Below are 20,833 nucleotides of genomic sequence, written 5' to 3'. Positions count from 1 at the left end.
TTAACCGCCTGTATTACTTTAGACAAAAAGCGGCAGAGGTGTTTGCAAGCTGTTAAAATATGGATATGATAAGTAGGCATCTATCTATAAATACATAGATAAGTAAATACATAACTTAAGCACGGAAAATTCCACAAATTCCATCGATCGATCCAATCGTACTTGTAAGGACTCTTCACAAATTACGTGTTTTTTTCCAGAATATTCGAAAAGAAACAGTGAAAGAGATAGCAGAAGTGAAAATGGCGACTGTAGGTTTCTACCTAGATATTCTCTCTGTGTTTCCCGTGTACATATTCACTGACACCCTGGATCCTCACGGGGAGTCGATTGCTGGACAGGTGGTCAAACTGCTCCCGATTTTGCAAGTGTGGCATTTGTGGGAATATATTGACAAGTGGAAATTGAGCTTCAATAGTAATGCTAAGGTAATTGACATCAGTCGTAATGTAGGTTTATTATGATTTATAAAAGAATTTTAGTTAAAGAAATGGCTGGATGAAACAAGAGATCGCGATATACAAAGTCAAAATGTGTTTATTGCATTTAGCTACATTAAATCCAGTGGATTTCTATGGGCTGAGATAACTTAACAAATAAAATATACCTACCTATTAAAATGTAAACTTTAACTTGCTTATAACTTTTTTAAATGTAACCTTATGATAGCATGACAATAAACCGGTGTGTAGGTACCTACCTAAGTACCCATCCAACGTGTATTTAGCAATTACGAAGTAGGTACACCAATAGAAAAGCTATTTAAATTCATCTACCTACATTCAGTACCTACCTAAAGTAGGTAATCAAAAGAGTATTTAATACGGAGATACGGTATTGAATGAATATTACTCTTACAAAAATATGTGTAAAGAGAGATTCAGAGAAATTAATTGTTGAACAATTCTGTATAAAGTATTTACTTAAACATTTAATAGCGATGAAACGTAAGTTTAATTAATTCGAGTCTGTTCTCAGAACTGTTAATATTCTGACGAATAATTTAATTTTGATCCGAGTTTTATTTGATAGTTAATTTTATATTTAATTCGTGCTATTAAATTGTTGATTATTAATTAATGCTTTTGATTAATTAATAGGTACCATTTTCCCGCAATAACAGTCTATATTACCATTATTCGTAATTTTAAATTAGTTGCGCGGATTTTGTTCCTAACAAATAGGCAGATAGAATAGGATCACTCCCACTCTCCCAGGACAATATTTATCTCTTAGGCTGGGTTGCACAATCTTACTTTAACTTTGACAAACGTTAAAAATCTGTCAAAATCCATACAAAAAACACCGGTTAACGTTATAGTTACGGTCAAAGTTAGGTGGTCTCCACTCTTCTTGTAAAAGGCGACTGAGGAACAAATATGCGAACTTAAGCCTAACAAACCCGTCTGGTCAGCGTGGGGAGAGCAGTGGCCTAATTCACGTATTTTGACAGTCAAGATCTCGCTGACGTTCAGAAGTCGTCCCATTGAAAAACTGTTCTAAATACGCAGGTTTTCACAAGGGTCATTTTGATAGAACGATTACCGCAACTCAGTGTTTTGTTGTCGTTCAAGTTTTGTTACGTGAATAAGGCTACAGGCCAAATCCTCCATTTGCCTCTGGTAAATTAATAGAGAGGATTGTGCTCCTGCAGTGTAGACTAAATGACCTGATCATGATAACCTCAATGGATCACGTCAATAATAAATGTATGTTTTATTGAACTGTATTGTTTTCAGCTGCTGTGCCTTATCAAGTACACTATTCTCGTCATCATTGTCTGCTATTGGTCAGGCTGCTTCCTTTACCTGTTCGCGTGTCCTAGGAAACTGTGCCGTGAGGTAAATTAATTCTACCTTTCAGTGATATATGTTTGTCTCGAAGCGCTGGTAGGGCCCAAAAGATAAGGAGACATGTAAAGTGCCCCATAAGGGCTACCTTTTCTTTTTTTATTATTTTCTATTGACGTTCATAAGTGCCACTTGTGGTCTAAACTGAATTAAAAAAAAAAATATTTTCTAGACGTATAAGGAACTGCGCAGTGCGCACATTATCGCGGGCACAGCAAGGGATTTTGACATATAGGTATAAAGATAAATTCTCATTCGTCACCCAAAAATCCCAAAATACCTTTTCGTAATGTGCGCAGTCCCTAAAACTGTAAAGTAGCATCTTTTATTCATTTTTAACGTTATGTCGGCTCACATCAGTATGTTGACTTTTAAATGAAAATTTTATTTCGGTTTGTGTCATAGGAAGTAATTTCATATTTTATGAGCTGAACCCGTTTTATGAAATGAAATTTAAAGTAACTTTTTTTATGACATCATAATATTATGAGTGAAGAATACGCTAAAACATTTTTATTAATTTATTAGTCACGTTGAGGTAGCAGGAAGGCGTTGGATGCAGGCCGCTACAAACCGGGCGATATGGAAATCATTGGGGGAGGCCTATGTTCAGCAGTGGCCATCTAAATGATGATGCTGATGATGATTCACGTAGTCAAATTAAACCTCCAGAACTCCTGGATGGCTCAGCTCATCTACTGGGAGACGAAGGTGTTCATGACCAACGAAGCCAAGCACGAGAAGCCGCTTGTGTCCTCGCTGCTGTTTGGCACTTCGGCCTTCACTGGCACTGGCACTTCTGACATGGGACCTGGACCTGGAGACTTATTTGTAGTAAGTTGTATTAATCTTGTAGAAGGCGAATCACTATTACGAAGGTGACAAATTAATATGTGAACATCTAGTGTTCCCAAGTTGACTGGCCAGAGTAGGGATTGTACGCACCGCTCCCGAATAATTCTAAAGCACAACTTTTTTAAAAAGGCACTTCATTGTAATTTTAAAAACTTAATTAATTTTAATTTATCTGTAAATTAAGACTTTTGGTTGCATTGCAATTGAAAAAAGTAATTTGAGTTGACAAAATAGTGACGTCACTGGTTATTATTGCCATAGGAACAAAATCTATGTGAGAGTCTCGTTTTGACTGTTTCAAAAAGTACGTCAATTCTGTACCCCCAGTGAAAAGGGAGCTAAGTCGAAAATGGTGATTTTTGGGAAATCGCATTTGAAGTTAAAAAAAATCCTGCTTCGTCGCTATTAGAGATAACTGGGTGAAATATTTTTTAGGTGAAAGGTAATATTAGATATGATTAGGCAGTGTGCCAGTTTGGGACATATAGCATGTGGTTTTTTCGTAATTAAATAAAAACCTAGTTATATCACCATGCACGACAACTTTACATTCGTGTAAAGTGATATAATGAAACATAAATCATTTTACACCACACTGAATTGACCACTCGCTAACAAGTGTAAAGTGATACATTTTACGCCATTTCTGTTGATATTTTTTTGTTTCTTCAATTTTAGAAAAAGTTGTAAAACAAACATAAGTAATTACACTATGAGGAATCATTATTTCAGGTCATTTAGGGTAAATAGTCCAAAAAAAATTACTTATATCAATAAACACCAATTTTGTGGTGAGAAATAAAATGTGTAAACTGATCTAACTTACATAATAGCGATCTAAGTATCCTAATAATTTTGTGTAAAGTGATATAAGTGGCGACTGTAAAGGAATAAGGCTAGAATTTGAGACTGAATTCTAATTATTTACTCCTTAAATGTTTATTCTGATCTGAAACTACTATTTTATTAATTATTACACCATATACCATGAATGATATCGGCCTAAATCACATACATTATCTCCTATTTTAAAGTAAGTATAGCTGAAGCAATTGTGTAGTAAAGACCAGAAACAACAATGGTTTCACATCAACTAATTAGACAGGAGACAGAGAAAAGTTTGTTTTCTACAATTACCCTAATAAGAATCAAACCCTGGACCAGAGATGGTGATGTCAAGCAATATTGATTGCCTTTTGGCTACAGAAGGATAATATAAAAGTAAAGTCATAAAATGCATTTGTTTTCAACAAAGAGGCTTTTAAAAAGCCCTTTAACACGTCCTAGTATAACTTGAACCCTACAATTGTTTAAATTTAGCCACCCTTGTCAGCCTATTCTTAAATCATAAATAACTTGAAAATATCGAACTGCCTACGGCGGGAATCTTCTTAAATCAATAGAGTCATGAATTAACAAGACATGTTATACTTGCGAACTAAGCAGATAAAGTCCAGCAACACATGCCATTTACATAATTATTTACTTTATACATAGTATCCATTCATAAGGACTTTCGTAGTTAGTTTTTCAGGGCAATCGAATATTGCACTTAGCCTCTTGATTAGACCATTGTGCGCTATTTGTAGTTTATCTTCCTATTCCAACCGCTCCAGATCCCTCCAGGTAGCAGCAGCCTATCTAGGTCGCTACAGGCCTTCTGCAGCAACCCTGGTGATTGGAGAATTTGAGCCTGTTGATTGCTACGCTTGTGCACTCCTTGTGCACGTGCTGCGGTTTTTCTTCTGCCTCCATGCATCTTCTGCACAGTAGGCTGTCTGTAACAGCTATATTGTGTAGGTGTTTGTTTAACATACCTGTTATTACACTTAGGACCTTGCGGATGTTGTCCATGTTTAGTTTTATGAGGCTGCGGGAAAACTTTTTCGATATATCTGCATCTTTTGTTTGCCTGCATCTTTCACAATCTTTCCATTCTGTGTGGTGTTATTTTTCTATTTTGGAGCGCAGCCAGGTCTTGATCTGTGCTTATGGTATCGGCATTATAATTGTTCCGGACCAAATACCGTCCTGTACGATCCCCTTCTGGCCAGTTCATCTGCTGCGTCGTTGCTCAAGGAGTTACTGTGCCCTTTGATCCACTTCAGGAGTGCACGGTAACGCCATTTGCGTCTGCAATAACTTAGGAGTGCGTCATGGCATTCCAATATAAGTATTATAATGTAGTATATTAGGTTGCTTTGTATTGCTTGCACTATCTGAGATTATTTTTATATTCAGACCTCGGATGTCTATGGTTGCAATCGCCTGTGCTGCTCTGATTGCATTCTGCTTGGAAAATTGTATTGTATGTATCTAGTGTTGTAGATATTCTTAGTATATTTAGGTAATTCGAGAAGACACCAGCTCCCGTACTTTTTTGGGTTTTGGAGCCGTCAGTGTATATCCTAACTTCATTGATTCCAGAGCAATCTTGCGTTTCCGTTGTAAGCTGGATATTATATTATTATCTCCAGTCGAAGATGTGAACACAGGGAATTCTGTCGATAGGTGCCTCGGTGAGAGATATTTCTTTTATTAGGGTTTTGTGCAGGATCGTGGAATGTCCTGTCTCCTTGTTTTGCTTTTATATGCCGTTCTTACCTTTAAGTCTTAGGGCGGCTGCTTGCGCTTCCTCCTGAATAAAGAGGTCTAAAGATCTAAGATTCAGAAGGTACTCAAGTGATGTCGATAGAGTGGTTCTCATACAACTAGTGCCCGCTATGCTTACTAGGCGTTGCAGGTTTTGGAGTTTTGATCTTGCTGTGGATAGTTGTGTTCTGTGCCACCACACAAGTGATCCATAATAATATGTGTCAGAGGGCCATACAATGAGTCTCTTGCACTGATGGAATGCTATACAGGCCATTTTTATTTTGTTCTCGACATGACTCGCCCAGTTCAATTTGTTGTCAAAGGTGATGAGTTTTGTTTATAAAGATTTCTGGTAGTTGGAGCTCTTGTAAATTCGATAATGCACTTATTAAGTACTTTTATTGACAACGTTAGGCACTATGAATTCAATTATATGTTTTACTAGTAGATTTATTAAAACTATTAACTAAAGTTCTTTGATTTATAAACTACGACATTATTTTTTCCTTTAATCTGACGTTTGGGCTAAGTTGTATCATTTTACACCAAATAATTAACCAAATTATTAGTTGCGATTTTCAAATGTTTTTGATCTAAGTAACTTACAACATTTTACACGTCATCTTATATTGTTAATCACAAATTCAATCTGCACAACTTCAATCGTGTAAAAAGTAGTAACACGAGTCATACCTCTTGACACAACAAAAAAGTGAAAGAAGCCTCCGGTACACTTTGTTAAAAGTAGACATGTATCAATATACACGAAAGAAAAGTTCACAAAGCCTTACTTGTATCATTTGGCACAAAATTATTTTCTTTTCTATACGTCGTAGAAACATACCGATTAGATACAAAAATAGCTAATTTTTCAGAGATTCACATTATGTTATAAAGTCGATTTTGATCTAAGTCGAGTTAGATCCCTTTTCACTGGGGGTACAGAATTGTTTGGTGGTGGTAAAAATACCCTTTGCCTCTGGTTAATTAGAGACGATCTTTTTTCTGCATTGAGATTAGTCTCAAAGACCCAATGATAATCATGATGATTTGTTATTTTGTCCAGGTTGAAATTATTTTAAGCTCAAAAATAAATTACTTTTGACTTCCTGATGGCAGGACCTCATGTTCGATAGGCTACAAAGGCTTATATACTGTATACTTAAATACGTAATTAATTTTGCAGGTAATGCTAATAATTGTATTGGGCTCGTATGTCAGCTGCTTGTACACAGCGAAGATTTGCAGCTGGTTCCTGTTAAGTACACAAAGGAAGCTTAAATTTAAGGTGTGTAATCGTATCAACCCACAAATATACCTACATCGAAGCTAAAATTGCAGATAATAGTGCATGCGGTCGTGATTTGCGGTTGTAACCCAATGATTTTCTGTTGCGGCTTACCATCGGGGTCCAATGTTCCAAAGTATATACATAGATGTCATTTCTGATCATAATATTAAAATAATCCAATACTGTTTCATGTAATAGCGCTCCTGCACACGACGCCGCTACCACGCCGCCGCCGCGCCGGTTTACTGCGGTTTTACTCGGTGCGTATGAAACTATGAACACTGAACAGTGCAAAGGCGCTACGACGGCGCGGCGGCGACGCGGTAGCGGCGTCGTGTGCAGGAGCGCTGAGGGTTCTATGTAGCTTTGGAATGATATTTGGAGTGGATGACCGTTTTTTGTTTTTTTGGGAGTTTCTGTCAAGTACATTCTTTACGAATGTGTATCGTTCGGGCTAGAGTTCCTCGAATGACATTGTATTAAGTAGATATAAAGTAAGTAAGGATTAGTATGGATACTGCGGATGGATAGTAATGGATACTTAAACTTACCCTTTGTGCAAAAGTTTATTTTGTGGCCAGGAATCGATGCGGGAACTATTCTACTTCCTGACGGTGAATCACGTAAGCGGCAAGATCAAAGCGCGCGTGAAGAAGTTTTTCTCCGTCCAATGGTAAAGTTTGTTCCTCCAAAACAAGGAAAATATTATCCGATAATCTTATACCGATTAATTGATGCGGAGTTGTTGGTTATATTAACTTAGTTTCTTGTTTCATCGAACACTAATAATACTTAATTAAGTGGTTCGAAGGAAAATATCTTTCTGGTTGAATATTAATATGCTTGTTTGTTGTTTTAGAATAATTGTAGGACCGAAACCTGATTTCGGTATAATTTATCAGTCTTTTCTAGTTATTTAGCGCTATTAAAATTGGAGTCAATTCTTTACGCCGCTGTTTAGTAAAATGAACCTACTTATAACATTATTTTTAGGTATTACAACAATGCTGTATCAACGGAGGAAATTTTCAGAGATATGTCCACAAACATCCAACAAGAAGTTCTGGCAATAGAAATGGTGGAAACTCTTATACATTGTCCCATATTTCAGGTAGGACATGGTGCTTTTATTTAGTAAACATTGGTTACATATTGAAACGACGTTTTACAAGTGTTGCGGCCGCACACGATCACCTCCTTGGTCGCGCGACACTGGCCACTAAGAAAACTACATTCTTCTTCGACGAACAATATTGTTACTCTTTTGTTTTTTTTCGCTCTCATCTCACGAATTTTCACGCACACTGGCCACTAAAAAAACTACATTCTTCTTCGACGACCAATATTAATATTCTTTTGTTTTCTTTTTCGCGCTCTAGGCTCTCGAATTTTCACGCAATACAATTTCCACGTCTCTATTTTGTAAATAATTATTGTGTACCTAAATTATCTAAGCCCGGTCTGTGCGCACGTAGAATTTTGTCCAATGACCCCTAGCTGCCCATCCTTATCGCTCGCGCGTAATTATATTATTGCTGTCGCGACTATGCGACTGGCACCCGCAAACTTCGAAGCAGAATGTAACACCACATTTAGACCTAAAACAACTAAGACTATTTTCGTCTCCAGGGCTGCAATCGCGACTTTCTGCAGACGGTAGCTGCCAACAGCAGGACCATTGTTCTGCCGGACAACGAGATAGTCCAGCATGGGGGTGACATCGGCCGCGATATGTACATCATACAAAAGGTCAGAGCTAGATAGTAATTTTAAATCTTAACTCATAACTGTTAGTATAAAAGGTTGAAATTAGATTATCAATAATAAAAGCTTTTTGCGCACAGTTCTCATAGCGAAATTTTATTTCTTTTAAATTATTTAGGTCTATTACAGGGTCATTGTAATCTACTGAATCATCACGGTAAAATAGATAAATCTATCGGACCCAGCAACCATTTTGGAGTTGTGGAAATGCTCTTTGGATTGCCAAAGGTTAGTTTAACTTATTCAATCAGTTTTATAACTTTTATGGATTGATTAAGTAAATTAAATAAAATTAAGTTTGCGCTTACGTACTTGGCACCACATCTAAATACCTATTTACTTTGTCTCGGTGAATTATGTAATCTTCGAATCTTTAGATTAGTAAGTTATGCGGTAACTTAAGTACTTACTTATTTTATTAGTATTAGTATCTTACCTACTAAATGGTTTTGCATGTAAAGAATGTGTGTGAAAGGGCTTACCTGTGAAAATTGCTACCAAAACAGCGCTAATTTTCATACCTTTATGTCTGGATGCAATAAGGCTCATTCTCCTTTAACACCCCCTAATCACCCCCCAGGTGTACACGGTGCTGACGTCAACAAACTGCATCCTGCTGCACGTGGAATACACGTCACTCGTGCAGAGCTGGGGCACGTTCCCGGACATCAGTCACCCCATTATCACGGTGATTCATGCATTATATCTGCGAGTAGGGTGACCAGTTCAAAGTCGAGTAGGGAGTCTAGCTGTTACGTATATTGTCCTGTTGTGTGACATTTGTGACATATAGCGGGCGTGCGCTGACGTATAGTCCCACAATTCTGAAACGCTTGACGTTTCAAGAAAAAATAAAAAACCAAACCCAGTATTGATATTAGCGCCCTCCGCAGCTGCGGTAATATGGTTGTCCAAAGTGGCAAAAATCGGAACCAGCGATCCGGTGTTGACGGGACGCCCCCTGTCAATGTTCAGTGTAGCTCATACTAAAATAATTATTTATTAATTAAATTAGAATGGAATTCATTTATTTAGTTTATTTATTATTAGAATTTATTTATTTGGACACAGATTACATTGCAAAAGAGAGCCTTATCTGGACGTCACCCTAGCTGTGAGCGTGACGTGCGAATCTGAAACAAAAATCAGCTAAGATAGTTCACAATTACTTTGTACACTTCCGAGTTCTGTGTAATCTTTTCTTTTAATTCCATAAAAAATTACGCTTATTTTGTGATGTAGAAAGTTCGTAAACAAATGCATTACTAATATTTCCTTGTTATTCAAACAAAATTGTAGTAACAATAAATTTATCAAAGTAACATGACGCTCGGAACAGCATAGCAGCTATTTTCTATTTTAGCGTTCAATTTAATAAACCGGTGGCAGTAACTCGAGCATACAAATTTTGTAATAAAATACTCGTACATTGTATAATGTTCTACATTACACAATGTTACGAGTATTTTATTCAAGCGATTGATTTTCTATTGTCTGCGTACAAAATATCAATAAAGCTCGCAAACTTTATGAGGATAGTAAATACTTTGTTATTGTAGTTGCTAGTAACCTGTTTGTAAATAAACCTTTTATCTATGAGTCTGGAACTGGTCGCCGACATTCGTTTCTTCACATGACTGCCCGCCGACTCAACATTTCGTATGTCGCCGCTTCGCCAACAGTACCTCTAGTACGAAAAACTTTCGAGTTCGTTTCGTTGCGTTTTCAAAGTGTCATCGAAAAATTTTGTATGAAAAATTAAACAGCGCCCCCTATATTATAGCCGCCCTAGGGGGCGCTGTTTAATTTTTCATACAAAATTTTTCGATGACACTTTGAATACGCAACGAAACGAACTCGAAAGTTTTTCGTACTAGAGGTACTGAACCTTTCACCAGCGTACGATTCGTCGACAGCACAGTTCGTCATTAGATATTTCGCCTAAGAACAATTCACTAAATCGATACTTCGTCAATTAACTATTCATCTTAGAACTATTCAAATAAAGTTACTTTCGGATTTATTCATATCAAACTTGTTTTTTTTTCTTATTTAAATTTCCAAATAAAAACTTTATACATAAATAGATAATTGCAATACTTGTATTTACTATACTAATACTATTATTAAAAATGCGAAAGTAACTCTGTCTGTCTTGCTTTCTATCTAACCAAAATTATTTACTTTAGAGTTTCTTAATCCCTTCATATTATTATCTAGAGCTGTTATACAGGGCTTTGTAAAAAACTTCAAAGTAGTTTTGCTGTGTAAATAAGTAGATAACTTTAAAATTATGATAATAGGCTTTGGACGACCCCGAGCTTAGAAACAAGGCGAAATTTTATGAAGAAGCGAAGCCGTTGACAGGTCGATTGGACGCGAAAACTAACAGGATAGCGGTAAGAAACGAGATCAAGTTTTAATTTTATGATAGACGGACTAACCACGAGTCTGTTATTCCATGTCAAGACAATGGTATTTATAAAACAAAAAAAACTTGACTAAAATTGACATCGAACTATTACCAGTTACTAGTATGTTAGTAGGTACCTAATACGAGTTTAAAACGTGTCCACGGTCCGGGAGACGTAGCGTGGGCAGGTGGACTGACGATCTGGTGAAGGTCGCAGGAAGTACACCGGTCCTTATGGAAATCTTGGAGGGAAAGGGCCTCCCTCAAAGATTTCCACCAGTGGACGTCGATTTGATTTGATTTGTTTCCTGGCATGACAATAGAGGAATCGTGCAACTCGTTACATACTAATAAATATTTTCGTAGACTACCTACTTATTGTTCTGTGATAATAATATATAATTATGTAACGTAACGCTAACGTGTAAAAATCAAAATCAAAATCAAAATCAAAAGTATTTATTCAGTTTAGACCACAAGTGGCACTTATGAACGTCAAAATTATTATAGAAAATAATAAAAAAGAAAAGTTAGCCCTTATGGGCACTTTACATGTCTCCTTATCTTTTGGGCCCTACCAGCGCTTCGAGACAAACATATGGCAAGTGCTGAGAAGAAACGCCGGAACAAACTCAGTCACCACTAATTGCCGGGAAATATCTAACGCTAAGAATAACCAAATTGGAGTACATCAAATATGTGCAGACTGAACTGACCACGCATCCTTGTCATCAATATAGTCTCGAACCTTGTAGTACCCTTTGGACATAAGGGTATTTTTTATATGTATCTTAAATTTGTTTATTGGTAATTCGACAAGGTTGTGTGGTATTTTGTTAAATATGGTAATACATTTCCCCAAGAATGAATTACCTATTTTATGCAACCTAAAAGATGGAACAGCAAGTTTATTCTTATGTCTCGTGTTAAATGAGTGGACGTCGCTTTTCTTAGTAAATAAATGTAGATGTTTACGGACATACATAATGTTATCAAATATATATTGCGAAGCCACAGTCAATATATTGATTTCTTTAAAAACTTCTCTAAGCGAGTCACGTGATTTAAGACCGTATATTGCCCGAACAGCTCTTTTCTGTAAAATGAAAATTGATTCTATGTCTGCTGCTGAGCCCCACAGTAAAAGACCATAAGACATAATACTATGAAAATAACTAAAATATACAAGCCTTGCTGTTTCAACATCAGTCAAGTTTCTGATCTTTCTCACCGCAAAGGCAGCTGAACTAAGTCTTCCCGCCAAGGCAGCAATATGGGGGCCCCATTGTAATTTACAATCTAGAGTAATACCTAGAAAAACAGTAGAGTTTATCAGTTCAATACGTTCATTATTTACTGTAATATTTGTGTTAACTTGTTTGACATTAGGCATAGTGAATTTTAAACATTTAGTTTTTTTTTGCGTTTAATAGCAAATTATTAGTTGTAAACCAGTCTAATACTTTGGAAAGAGCATTATTCACGTCGTCAAATATTTCCTGACGCCTGTTAGTTTTAAAAATTAAAGAAGTGTCATCAGCAAATAATACTATCTCACAAAGGTCCTTTGAATAAAAAGGTAGATCATTTATATAAATCAGAAAGAGCAATGGTCCCAGTATTGAGCCTTGGGGCACTCCCATTTTTAGAGGGGCGCCTGAAGAGTTAGTTCCGTGAATATTTACTTTTTGTAATCTGTCTGAGAGGTAAGAGTGTAATAGGCTTAAGGCTTTGCCTGATATGCCATAATGCTCTAGCTTAAATAACAGAGTTTGATGATCAACACAGTCAAACGCCTTCGATAAGTCACAAAATACACCAATAGCATCTTTTTTCTCCTGCCAAGCATCGAAAATGTGTTTGATAAGAGCAACCCCTGCATCGGTCCTACTTTTCCCTTTTGTGAACCCATATTGTTTTTCATGAAACAGTTTATTTAAGTTAAAATGAGACAGTAGTTGATTGAAAATATTTTTTTCGAATATTTTACTGAGCGCAGGTAGTATCGATATAGGTCTAAAGTTGGATGGGTCACTTTTGTCTCCTGCTTTAAATAATGGTATAATTTTACTATGTTTCATCAGGGTGGGGAACTGACCTTCGTTAATACATTCATTAAAGATATGAGCTAAATGGGGAGCTATAAGAGGAATGATGGGTTTTATTATGTCTGTTGATATGCCCCATATATCCTCTGTTTTTTTTATATTTAGTTCTTTGAAAGTTTTTATAATAACTATGGGGTCTATTTGTCTAAATTTTAATGGGCTATTGCAAACATCAACACAACCTTCGAGAAGAGACATTGCATGATATGAACATGAATTAAGATTGCTTGTTGTTATGATTGGTACATTTGAGAAGTAACTTTCGAATGCGCTTGCTACCTTATCTTTGCATTTAATATACTTGTTATCAATTTTTAATGCGAATGTATCATCCCGAGATATAATTCTACAAGTTTCTTTATTAATACAATTCCAAGTAGCTTTAATTTTGTTGCCAGAGTTTTTGATTTTGTCACGTATGTAAATAGATTTTGCCATAGTACAAACTTGTTTAAAAACTTTTGAGTATCTTTTTACATATTCTATAAAGTCCGGGTCACTACTATAGGCTTTTCTACCATATAATTCAAACATTTTTTTCCTACTAATATAAATACCTACTGTAGCCCAGTCACTGAATTTAGTTTTATTGTTTTTAATACTAATTTTTTTCTTAGGAAATGTTTTGTTGAACTCATTTTTGATTAATTCAAATAATTGCTCATATAAAATATTAATACTACAGTTAAAAGAATGCAAAAGTGGGACCTTATAAGATATTTGAGATTTAAATTTGTCTTTCTGGGATGCAGTGACTGGTCTATATTCTATTTCCTTGCTCGATGGCACAAAATGGTGTTGAAATGACGCTATTTGACCGCAATGATCAGAATTAACAAAATCTATCATTGATTTCTCTAGCACTAAGCAGTTACAAAATATATTGTCTAAGCAAGTAGCTGATGTTGGAGTCACCCTAGTTGGTTCAGAGAAAAGATTTAACAAGTTAAAAGATTTGAATAAATTTAAAAACCGTATTGAAAGAGAGGAATCTTCTATTATATTAATATTAAAGTCTCCACATACAACTACTTTCATTGAACTATTACAAACTCTTCTAAGTACCTCTTCCATTGTGGTTTCAAATAACTCATAGTTACTAGATGGGGGTCTATATACACATACAATAACATAGTCGTCCAGTTCTGCACATGACAGCTCAATAGTTCGCTCGACAGAGAGAGATACAATATCTTTACGCTCTTTACATTTTAATTTATCATTGATTAATATTAGTGACCCTCCACGAATAGCTAACTCTCTAGTGAATGAACTAATGAGCTTATAACTATTAATGCTCAGCATTAATTCATATTGCCTGAGCCAATGTTCCGTTAAACATAAGACATGAATATTCAATTCTTGGATAAATAACTCAATTTCCAAGTCTTTCCCGGAGAAGCCTTGTACATTTTGATGCACTAAATTAAAACCGTTAAATTTCTTTGCACCCGAATTTTGTATGCCAGAGTTGTCCTCTATTGTCTTGTGATGTAATTTAAATTATGATTTGGAACAGATTCCAAGGGTCGAACATCCATGTTCTGCTCAATAAAAGCAGTTTGGCTAGCCAAATTAATGGCTATATATTTAATAAAATATGCTAGCGAGTTCGCTATTTGTCTTTTGCAATATTTATTTAGATAATTATATTTATCTATTGTCAGTAAACCTTTATTTTTTAAATAATTGTTAATGTCAATTACATGGAATTTGCATTGATTATATGTCAGTGTATTCAATGTCAAATTCAATTTATATCTTAAATTATTTTCCTCCTGTGGCAAGCTTCTACTGTAGGGGAATGTGAACAAAATTATTTTATCTACATTAAGTAAACATAAGCTATCAAAAATGTTTGGTAGGTCTTTTTTGCCTACATTGCCCCTATTTCCCATTAAAATTACTAATGTGGTATTTATTGCGAACGAATAATTAGTTATTTTTCTCATAATTTCTAAATAGGAAGCACCCGGTAAACAATGGTTGATTACACTTTGTCCCAAGTAACTATTAATCAATTGGCCCATATTTTTGCCTAACTCATCACTGAACATTACTATGTTGGTTTTAACAATATTTTTAGTTGTAATTAAATTAATCCAATATCCGAGTTTATTTTTGGAAAATATGAACATAATACCAACAGGTATTATAAACTCTTGATATATTATTTGCTAATCGAAAAACTGTTTTATTGCAGCAAGAAATAAAGGAGAGTTTCGTGGTGCTCACAGGCCGCAACAGAGTTGAGTATGTGAAGACTTTCGACAAGTTGGGCGTTATGAGGTGAGTGTCAGTTGTTTCAGGAAACTGTTGAAACTTATTATCCAAAAATGTTTAACGCCTACTTAACTTTGTCACTGGTTACACAAAAAATAAATATAAACCGTTTAAGTTTATGTCAAGAAAGCTAATTTACCTAAGTATGTCATTACTCTTTTTTTTCGAGACGAGATTTCAGAGATTTGTTTTTGCAGAGCCTGGATACCTACATTAGATATTTAGATTAACAAGTTAAATAATGTTTATTTTAGACTGATTATGGTGTATATTATGGGGTACCTTCCTAGTACGTCATGATAGTCTACTACATAAATCAAACAGAATTGAAAAAAAAGAACATGAAACATGTTCTATATCCACTGTTGAACTTTTTGCAAATCTGTCCACCCTGTATGCCGGGAATTATGTAGGTATAATATTAAAAACAAAAGAAAAAGTTGGATCTTGGCATTACGTATTCATTTGGAGCCCTAATTTGTTTAATCGTGATGTATTGTATTCATACAATGCTAAATAATGAATGTAATTTTTCTAAAGATATTTCTTTATTCAGTTCATTACCATTTCAATATCAATTCAAAACGAAATAATTAAGTTAGATGAACAATGTGGAAATTCATGATACAACATTTATAAATATACTTGTCTATACCAATATTATAAAGAGGAAAGATTTAATTGTTTGTTTGGAGGGAATAGTCTCCGAAAGTACTGGTAATGATTTAAATTTTAGATGCAGGACGCTCGAAAGATCGAATTCCATGCGGTTGAAACTGTGGGATAAAAGCTAGCAGTTTATATTTCGTTTTATGTAAGGGTTAAAGTTACATTCGTTAAAATTATTATTAAATATGGTTTTTTTTCCAGATATATTCGTTACCTGTTCTTGCCAGGCTGCATTACTCCTCATGGCATATTTTTGAAGTTCTGGTGCGGCGTGCGATTCGTGTTGGCTTTGTATTACATTATGATGATCCCTTACAATATTGCTGTAAGTATAATTTAATGGGAATATACTTCCCATCATTTTGAATCTTACTGCCTTTTGTTATGGTTCAATAATGATGACAACTTGGAAATGGTTATGTATAAAAAAGGATCAGGTTTAAGATTCCGTTCTTTGATACTGCAGTCTAGATTTCAGACGCATCTTTTCATTCCTTTGTTCCTTGTTAAAAGGTCTCTGCTACTTTAATGTTAGTAAAAAAAAAGCACTATAACTTAACTGCTTCAAATCGTTGGCTACAATGTTTTGAAGAACAAAAGAAACGAACTTAATTTAAATTCATAAGAGTTCAACTCCAGTTCAAAACTGTTTTTTGAATTAGTACTATGTGTTGTTTCAAACTTCATGCTTATTACAATTAACTGTCACGGATGGTAAGTAATCGCGACTATGAAGCTTTAATTGTTTAAATACCTACCTTTAGATGTAGAAAATGTAAAATGAAAGAGAGAAAATGTGCATATTATGGGAAATAACATCTATCCTTTAAGTTAAGATGCCAAATTTTTAATCAAAAGATAAACAACTGCAATATAATTAACGTATACAAAGATTGCGAGATAAAAGTATTTAAATAAAATATGTATGTATTTATATGTTCAAAGTAATTCCATTAACGTGTCTTCGGAATCAGAACAAAGCGCTGTACATGTACAGCATCATGATGCTGTTTAGTTATTCCGTTAGATCGTGTGTCCCTTTCTAGTCTCATTTGTACAGTGAGCTTTCACAGCATTTGCTGAAAATAGCTAGTCTTAAGAGCTAAATAAAAAATTAGGTATGTGTTGTAAATGTCACATTACCGATATTGCTATGTTTTAAATTCCGTTTTATGTAAACATAATAGTCTCATTATTGGCAATTCGCTATGATGGTAATATTGTTTCTCGAATCTAAAAAAGCATTCTAGGACATATGCTATTACCTATACTGCTTTTCTAAAAGTATTGGTTACATTTTTATGAATATAAAAACTCTTCGAATGAGAGTATCGAAGTGAATAGTGCTCACATTGTATTGTTGATACAAAGTTACTTATCGGATTAAAGAGTCTTAATAAAATCATTTTCCTCTTCTCCTTGGTAACCGGGTCTTTCATTGGTAATATTACTATTCACTACCATGTATTATACGTATTACAAAAGAGCAGTTTTAGGAACCATGGTAATGTGAGTGTTATTTGGCTATATTGGATAGGTTTTCCTTAAATAAATATTATACAATTTGTTATACATTATATAATATTACAGAAACATTTATTACAATGTGACATCACAATGCACAGTTACGAAACCGCTCTTACTAATCTAACCACTTCTAAACGCTCTCCACCAGCCATCTTGAGTATAATAATATTGTCGCTAATTTGTCTGGGAGCCAACGCTGTACTTGCCAAGACGCGGTTTCCACTCCTTCAGCTTATTAACATTTATTATCAGACGGAAGACAAATATAACAAGTAAATAATAGCAGGTTGAGCTTTACTGGTGAATCCGCATAGGCGATACAATAGGCAACAGGCGCTTTACGTGTGAGCCCGTACGGTTGTATCGAAAATCAAGAAAACGCATTAAGACGTGTTCAGCCGCACAGGCGATCGAAAAAACACACCCGTATGTATTTTCAAAAAATTATCGTAAGATGGCAGTTGTCGCCGCTATTGGGTCAAGTGACCGAGACAAGAGACCGAGACGGGAGACCGAAATCGTAACCTGACAGGTCGACCAACCTCGCTCGCGAACTGATGCTTTATTGTCCAAAGGCCCTACTAAATTACTCGACTAATGCATCAACCACACCAACGCGTGCAGATCGCCATCCCCGGCGCGATCACGGCGCGATCAAAGGCCCATGACAGGTCGCGTGAACTGTCATAGGTCGCGCGACCTGTCATCGGCCTTTGATCGCGCGATGGCGATCAGTGTGCTTACCATGAGTTTACGTTACGTGTGCTCGCTAGCGACTGCGTAAAAAAATGACATTAATTGTATGACATATTGTGCAGCGCCCCTAGCGGCTACTTTCAAGAAACAAAATCTCCATAGAGATTTTTGACGTTTTCGCTAGCGAGCACACCTAACGTAAACTCATGTTAGGTACACTGCACGCGTTGGTGGTTGAAACTTAATGCGAACAAGACTTGCGATCCTGTTTCGATCTCTTGTCTCAGTCGCTTGTCTCTGTATTAACGTTGTCAGAATGGAATGATGTCCTGAGAGGAGGACTGCATTCATTAAATTATTTTTTCTTCAGACTTATTAATTTATTTTCAGACTAAGCAACACAGACATATGGGCGCGTATCCCTGGACAGACATTCTACTGTACGTGGACATAGTGGTCATGGCATACGTAGCGTACTATAACGAGAGGTCGCTGCTGGTCACCCATCCCTTGTTGTCTGTGTCAAGATATTTGAAAACATCATTTTTCATCGATGCTATCTCTGTATTTCCGATTGAACAAGTGGTAAGGAGTAACGATTTGGTATTAAGCCTACTTTTCAAAAGATATTATTGTCAAAAGAGTTTATTTATTCATATGGTGAAATTATTTTTAACTTAATCACACTCGTGTTTTTCAGTTACGAATTGTCAACGACAATACAGACATGGATTTTTATCGGATGAATCGGATGCTTTTAGTAAGTGCGATTACCTAATTTTTATTTAGATTCTCTAATGGAGTTTAAGTTTTTTAAGAGCTTTCGACTCTCTTTGGACGGTTTTAAAAACAAATTAAATCTTAATTTACTATAGAATATTATTGCAGGTCAGTAGAGTAATGCAATCCTTTTCATATTGGGAGAGTGACATAATGCAAGTGAACCCGATCATCGTGCTTCTCAAATACTTGCCTGTGACAGTCACTATCGTGAACTTCGCCTCGACTGTCATTTTCATCAACACCTGCACGCCGTATCTGCCCCCCGACACATACTATATTTTGGTCAACTGTACCAGAGCCCTGACTGTGACTACTAATAAAGTGGATATTAAGTGTAAGTATCCAGAAGTACCATAATTTTATTTCATTGAATTTTTTCGTTATTTAAAACCGGTTTCTATTACACTAGTGTCAAATTTCGTGGACATCAGCTTAATAATGTAACAAAATCAAAGATCTACTGGAAACAATTTCATACAAAAACTGATAATTCAACCCAAAGGTAAAACTGGGCGAGAATGCTTTAGTGCAAATGTGTAGTGATTACCGGGAATCAAACCCAGAACCTTTGGAGCGAAATAGTAAACATATTATCCAAGTTTTGTTGGCATAAAATCGAACTGTGCTCAGAAAATGTCCCAAGAACAATTCATGTCGATTATTATAAAATTGCTTCATATTTCATGGTTGACAGGCATATTTATTATAAGCATCTTATTTTTTCTTTAGCCTATCTAAAAAAAATGTATTCCCATCCACTGTAATATTAATAATGGTATTACGGCATTACGTAATTCCTTGCCTTTTTTATTAAGGGCTCAGGACTATAGCTCTATACAGCATTTTACCAAAATATAATCTTTATACGCTTTGTTGCCATAGAAACACATTTACCACTCATATACGATTACAGATGCGGCTTCTGAATACGCGAACACATTTTACTGGGTTTTCGAAATATTTGTGGGTAAATATTGTGTTTTGTTATCCAATACTCTATTAGTGGAAGTAATAATAACATTAGCTTATTGAACAGCTACATTAGTTAATTTTATTATTATAGTAAAGGCTTTAATAGTACAGGATAATAGGATTTATCGACAAATACGGAATTCCTATAAATGTGGCTTATAGGTTGGATAGACGGGCGGCATATTAAGCTAAACTGTATATTGTGTATCTTTAGTCATTTATAATTATAACTTTTTTATATTTTGGTAACATAAGACAAACTTCAAGCTGTTTGGTTTGACATGCAACTAGAACATTTATAGAAGGCTTGTAGAGTTGGGGCGTAGGTACAGAGCAGAGTTAGAAGCTTTGCTCTACGTGAGATCTGACAACTTTTTCACAATGGGGATCCCATTGACCATCATGATATTCCAACTTTAAAATGGAGGGTTAGGCCCAGAACAGACGGTGAATCGCAAATGCAACGAAACTGCAACTTTCGGATGATTCTGATGAATGAAACTGAATCTGATAGTTTCAAACTGATCGCGTCATGTGTGGTCTTTCATCGGACGCTATGGCAGAAACTTAGATGCAACTCAAAAGTAACTAGCAGTTGCAGTTTCGTTGCAGTTGCGTTTCACCGTCTGTTCTGGGCCTTAGAATGATAACTATTTCAAAATCTTCTCGCTTTAGGGTGCGGCTGCACTCCAGCGGGCGTGTCGAACATTGTAGACGTGTGGTTGAACATGGCTCTAAAGATCACCGGCTTCCTCTACTTCGCTTTTATGTTTGGCTACGTCGCTGCGTCAAGGTCTACGGAAACGCATGCTTTGCTCGAACATAATGTGAGTTTGTTCTGTAGTTCTATTTTAGCTTGTCAGTATACCAGTGCAGTTTTTAGGAAAATGTAGGCTTATTTGAAAGAAACTCATCGATATACTAACTAAAGTCGGAAAAATCCGAAATGAATAGCTGACTAGCTTCAAATAAAATTTTCTAATTAAAGTTAACGCAACTAGGTGTTCATCATATTAGTGATGCAAAC

General features: G+C 35.6%; 1 protein-coding gene across 1 annotated transcript in view; it reads left to right on the top strand.

Moving 5' to 3' along the window:
* Window positions 1–20,833, top strand: part of LOC135074947 (uncharacterized) — a 50,807-nt gene that overhangs the window by 10,763 nt on the left and 19,211 nt on the right. The window contains exons 9-25 of the mRNA XM_063969311.1: window positions 201–428; window positions 1,740–1,841; window positions 2,523–2,684; window positions 6,487–6,588; window positions 7,173–7,264; window positions 7,585–7,702; window positions 8,221–8,340; window positions 8,485–8,583; window positions 8,936–9,043; window positions 10,659–10,754; window positions 15,080–15,165; window positions 16,030–16,153; window positions 18,442–18,636; window positions 18,752–18,811; window positions 18,940–19,168; window positions 19,748–19,801; window positions 20,482–20,633. Coding sequence (XP_063825381.1) covers window positions 201–428; window positions 1,740–1,841; window positions 2,523–2,684; window positions 6,487–6,588; window positions 7,173–7,264; window positions 7,585–7,702; window positions 8,221–8,340; window positions 8,485–8,583; window positions 8,936–9,043; window positions 10,659–10,754; window positions 15,080–15,165; window positions 16,030–16,153; window positions 18,442–18,636; window positions 18,752–18,811; window positions 18,940–19,168; window positions 19,748–19,801; window positions 20,482–20,633 — 2,127 coding nt within the window. The remainder of the gene's footprint in view (window positions 1–200; window positions 429–1,739; window positions 1,842–2,522; window positions 2,685–6,486; window positions 6,589–7,172; window positions 7,265–7,584; window positions 7,703–8,220; window positions 8,341–8,484; window positions 8,584–8,935; window positions 9,044–10,658; window positions 10,755–15,079; window positions 15,166–16,029; window positions 16,154–18,441; window positions 18,637–18,751; window positions 18,812–18,939; window positions 19,169–19,747; window positions 19,802–20,481; window positions 20,634–20,833) is intronic.

Source organism: Ostrinia nubilalis, chromosome 9, assembly GCF_963855985.1.
Source record: "Ostrinia nubilalis chromosome 9, ilOstNubi1.1, whole genome shotgun sequence".
Classification (NCBI taxonomy): Eukaryota; Metazoa; Arthropoda; class Insecta; order Lepidoptera; family Crambidae; genus Ostrinia; species Ostrinia nubilalis.
This window is presented reverse-complemented; position numbering and strand designations above follow the sequence as displayed.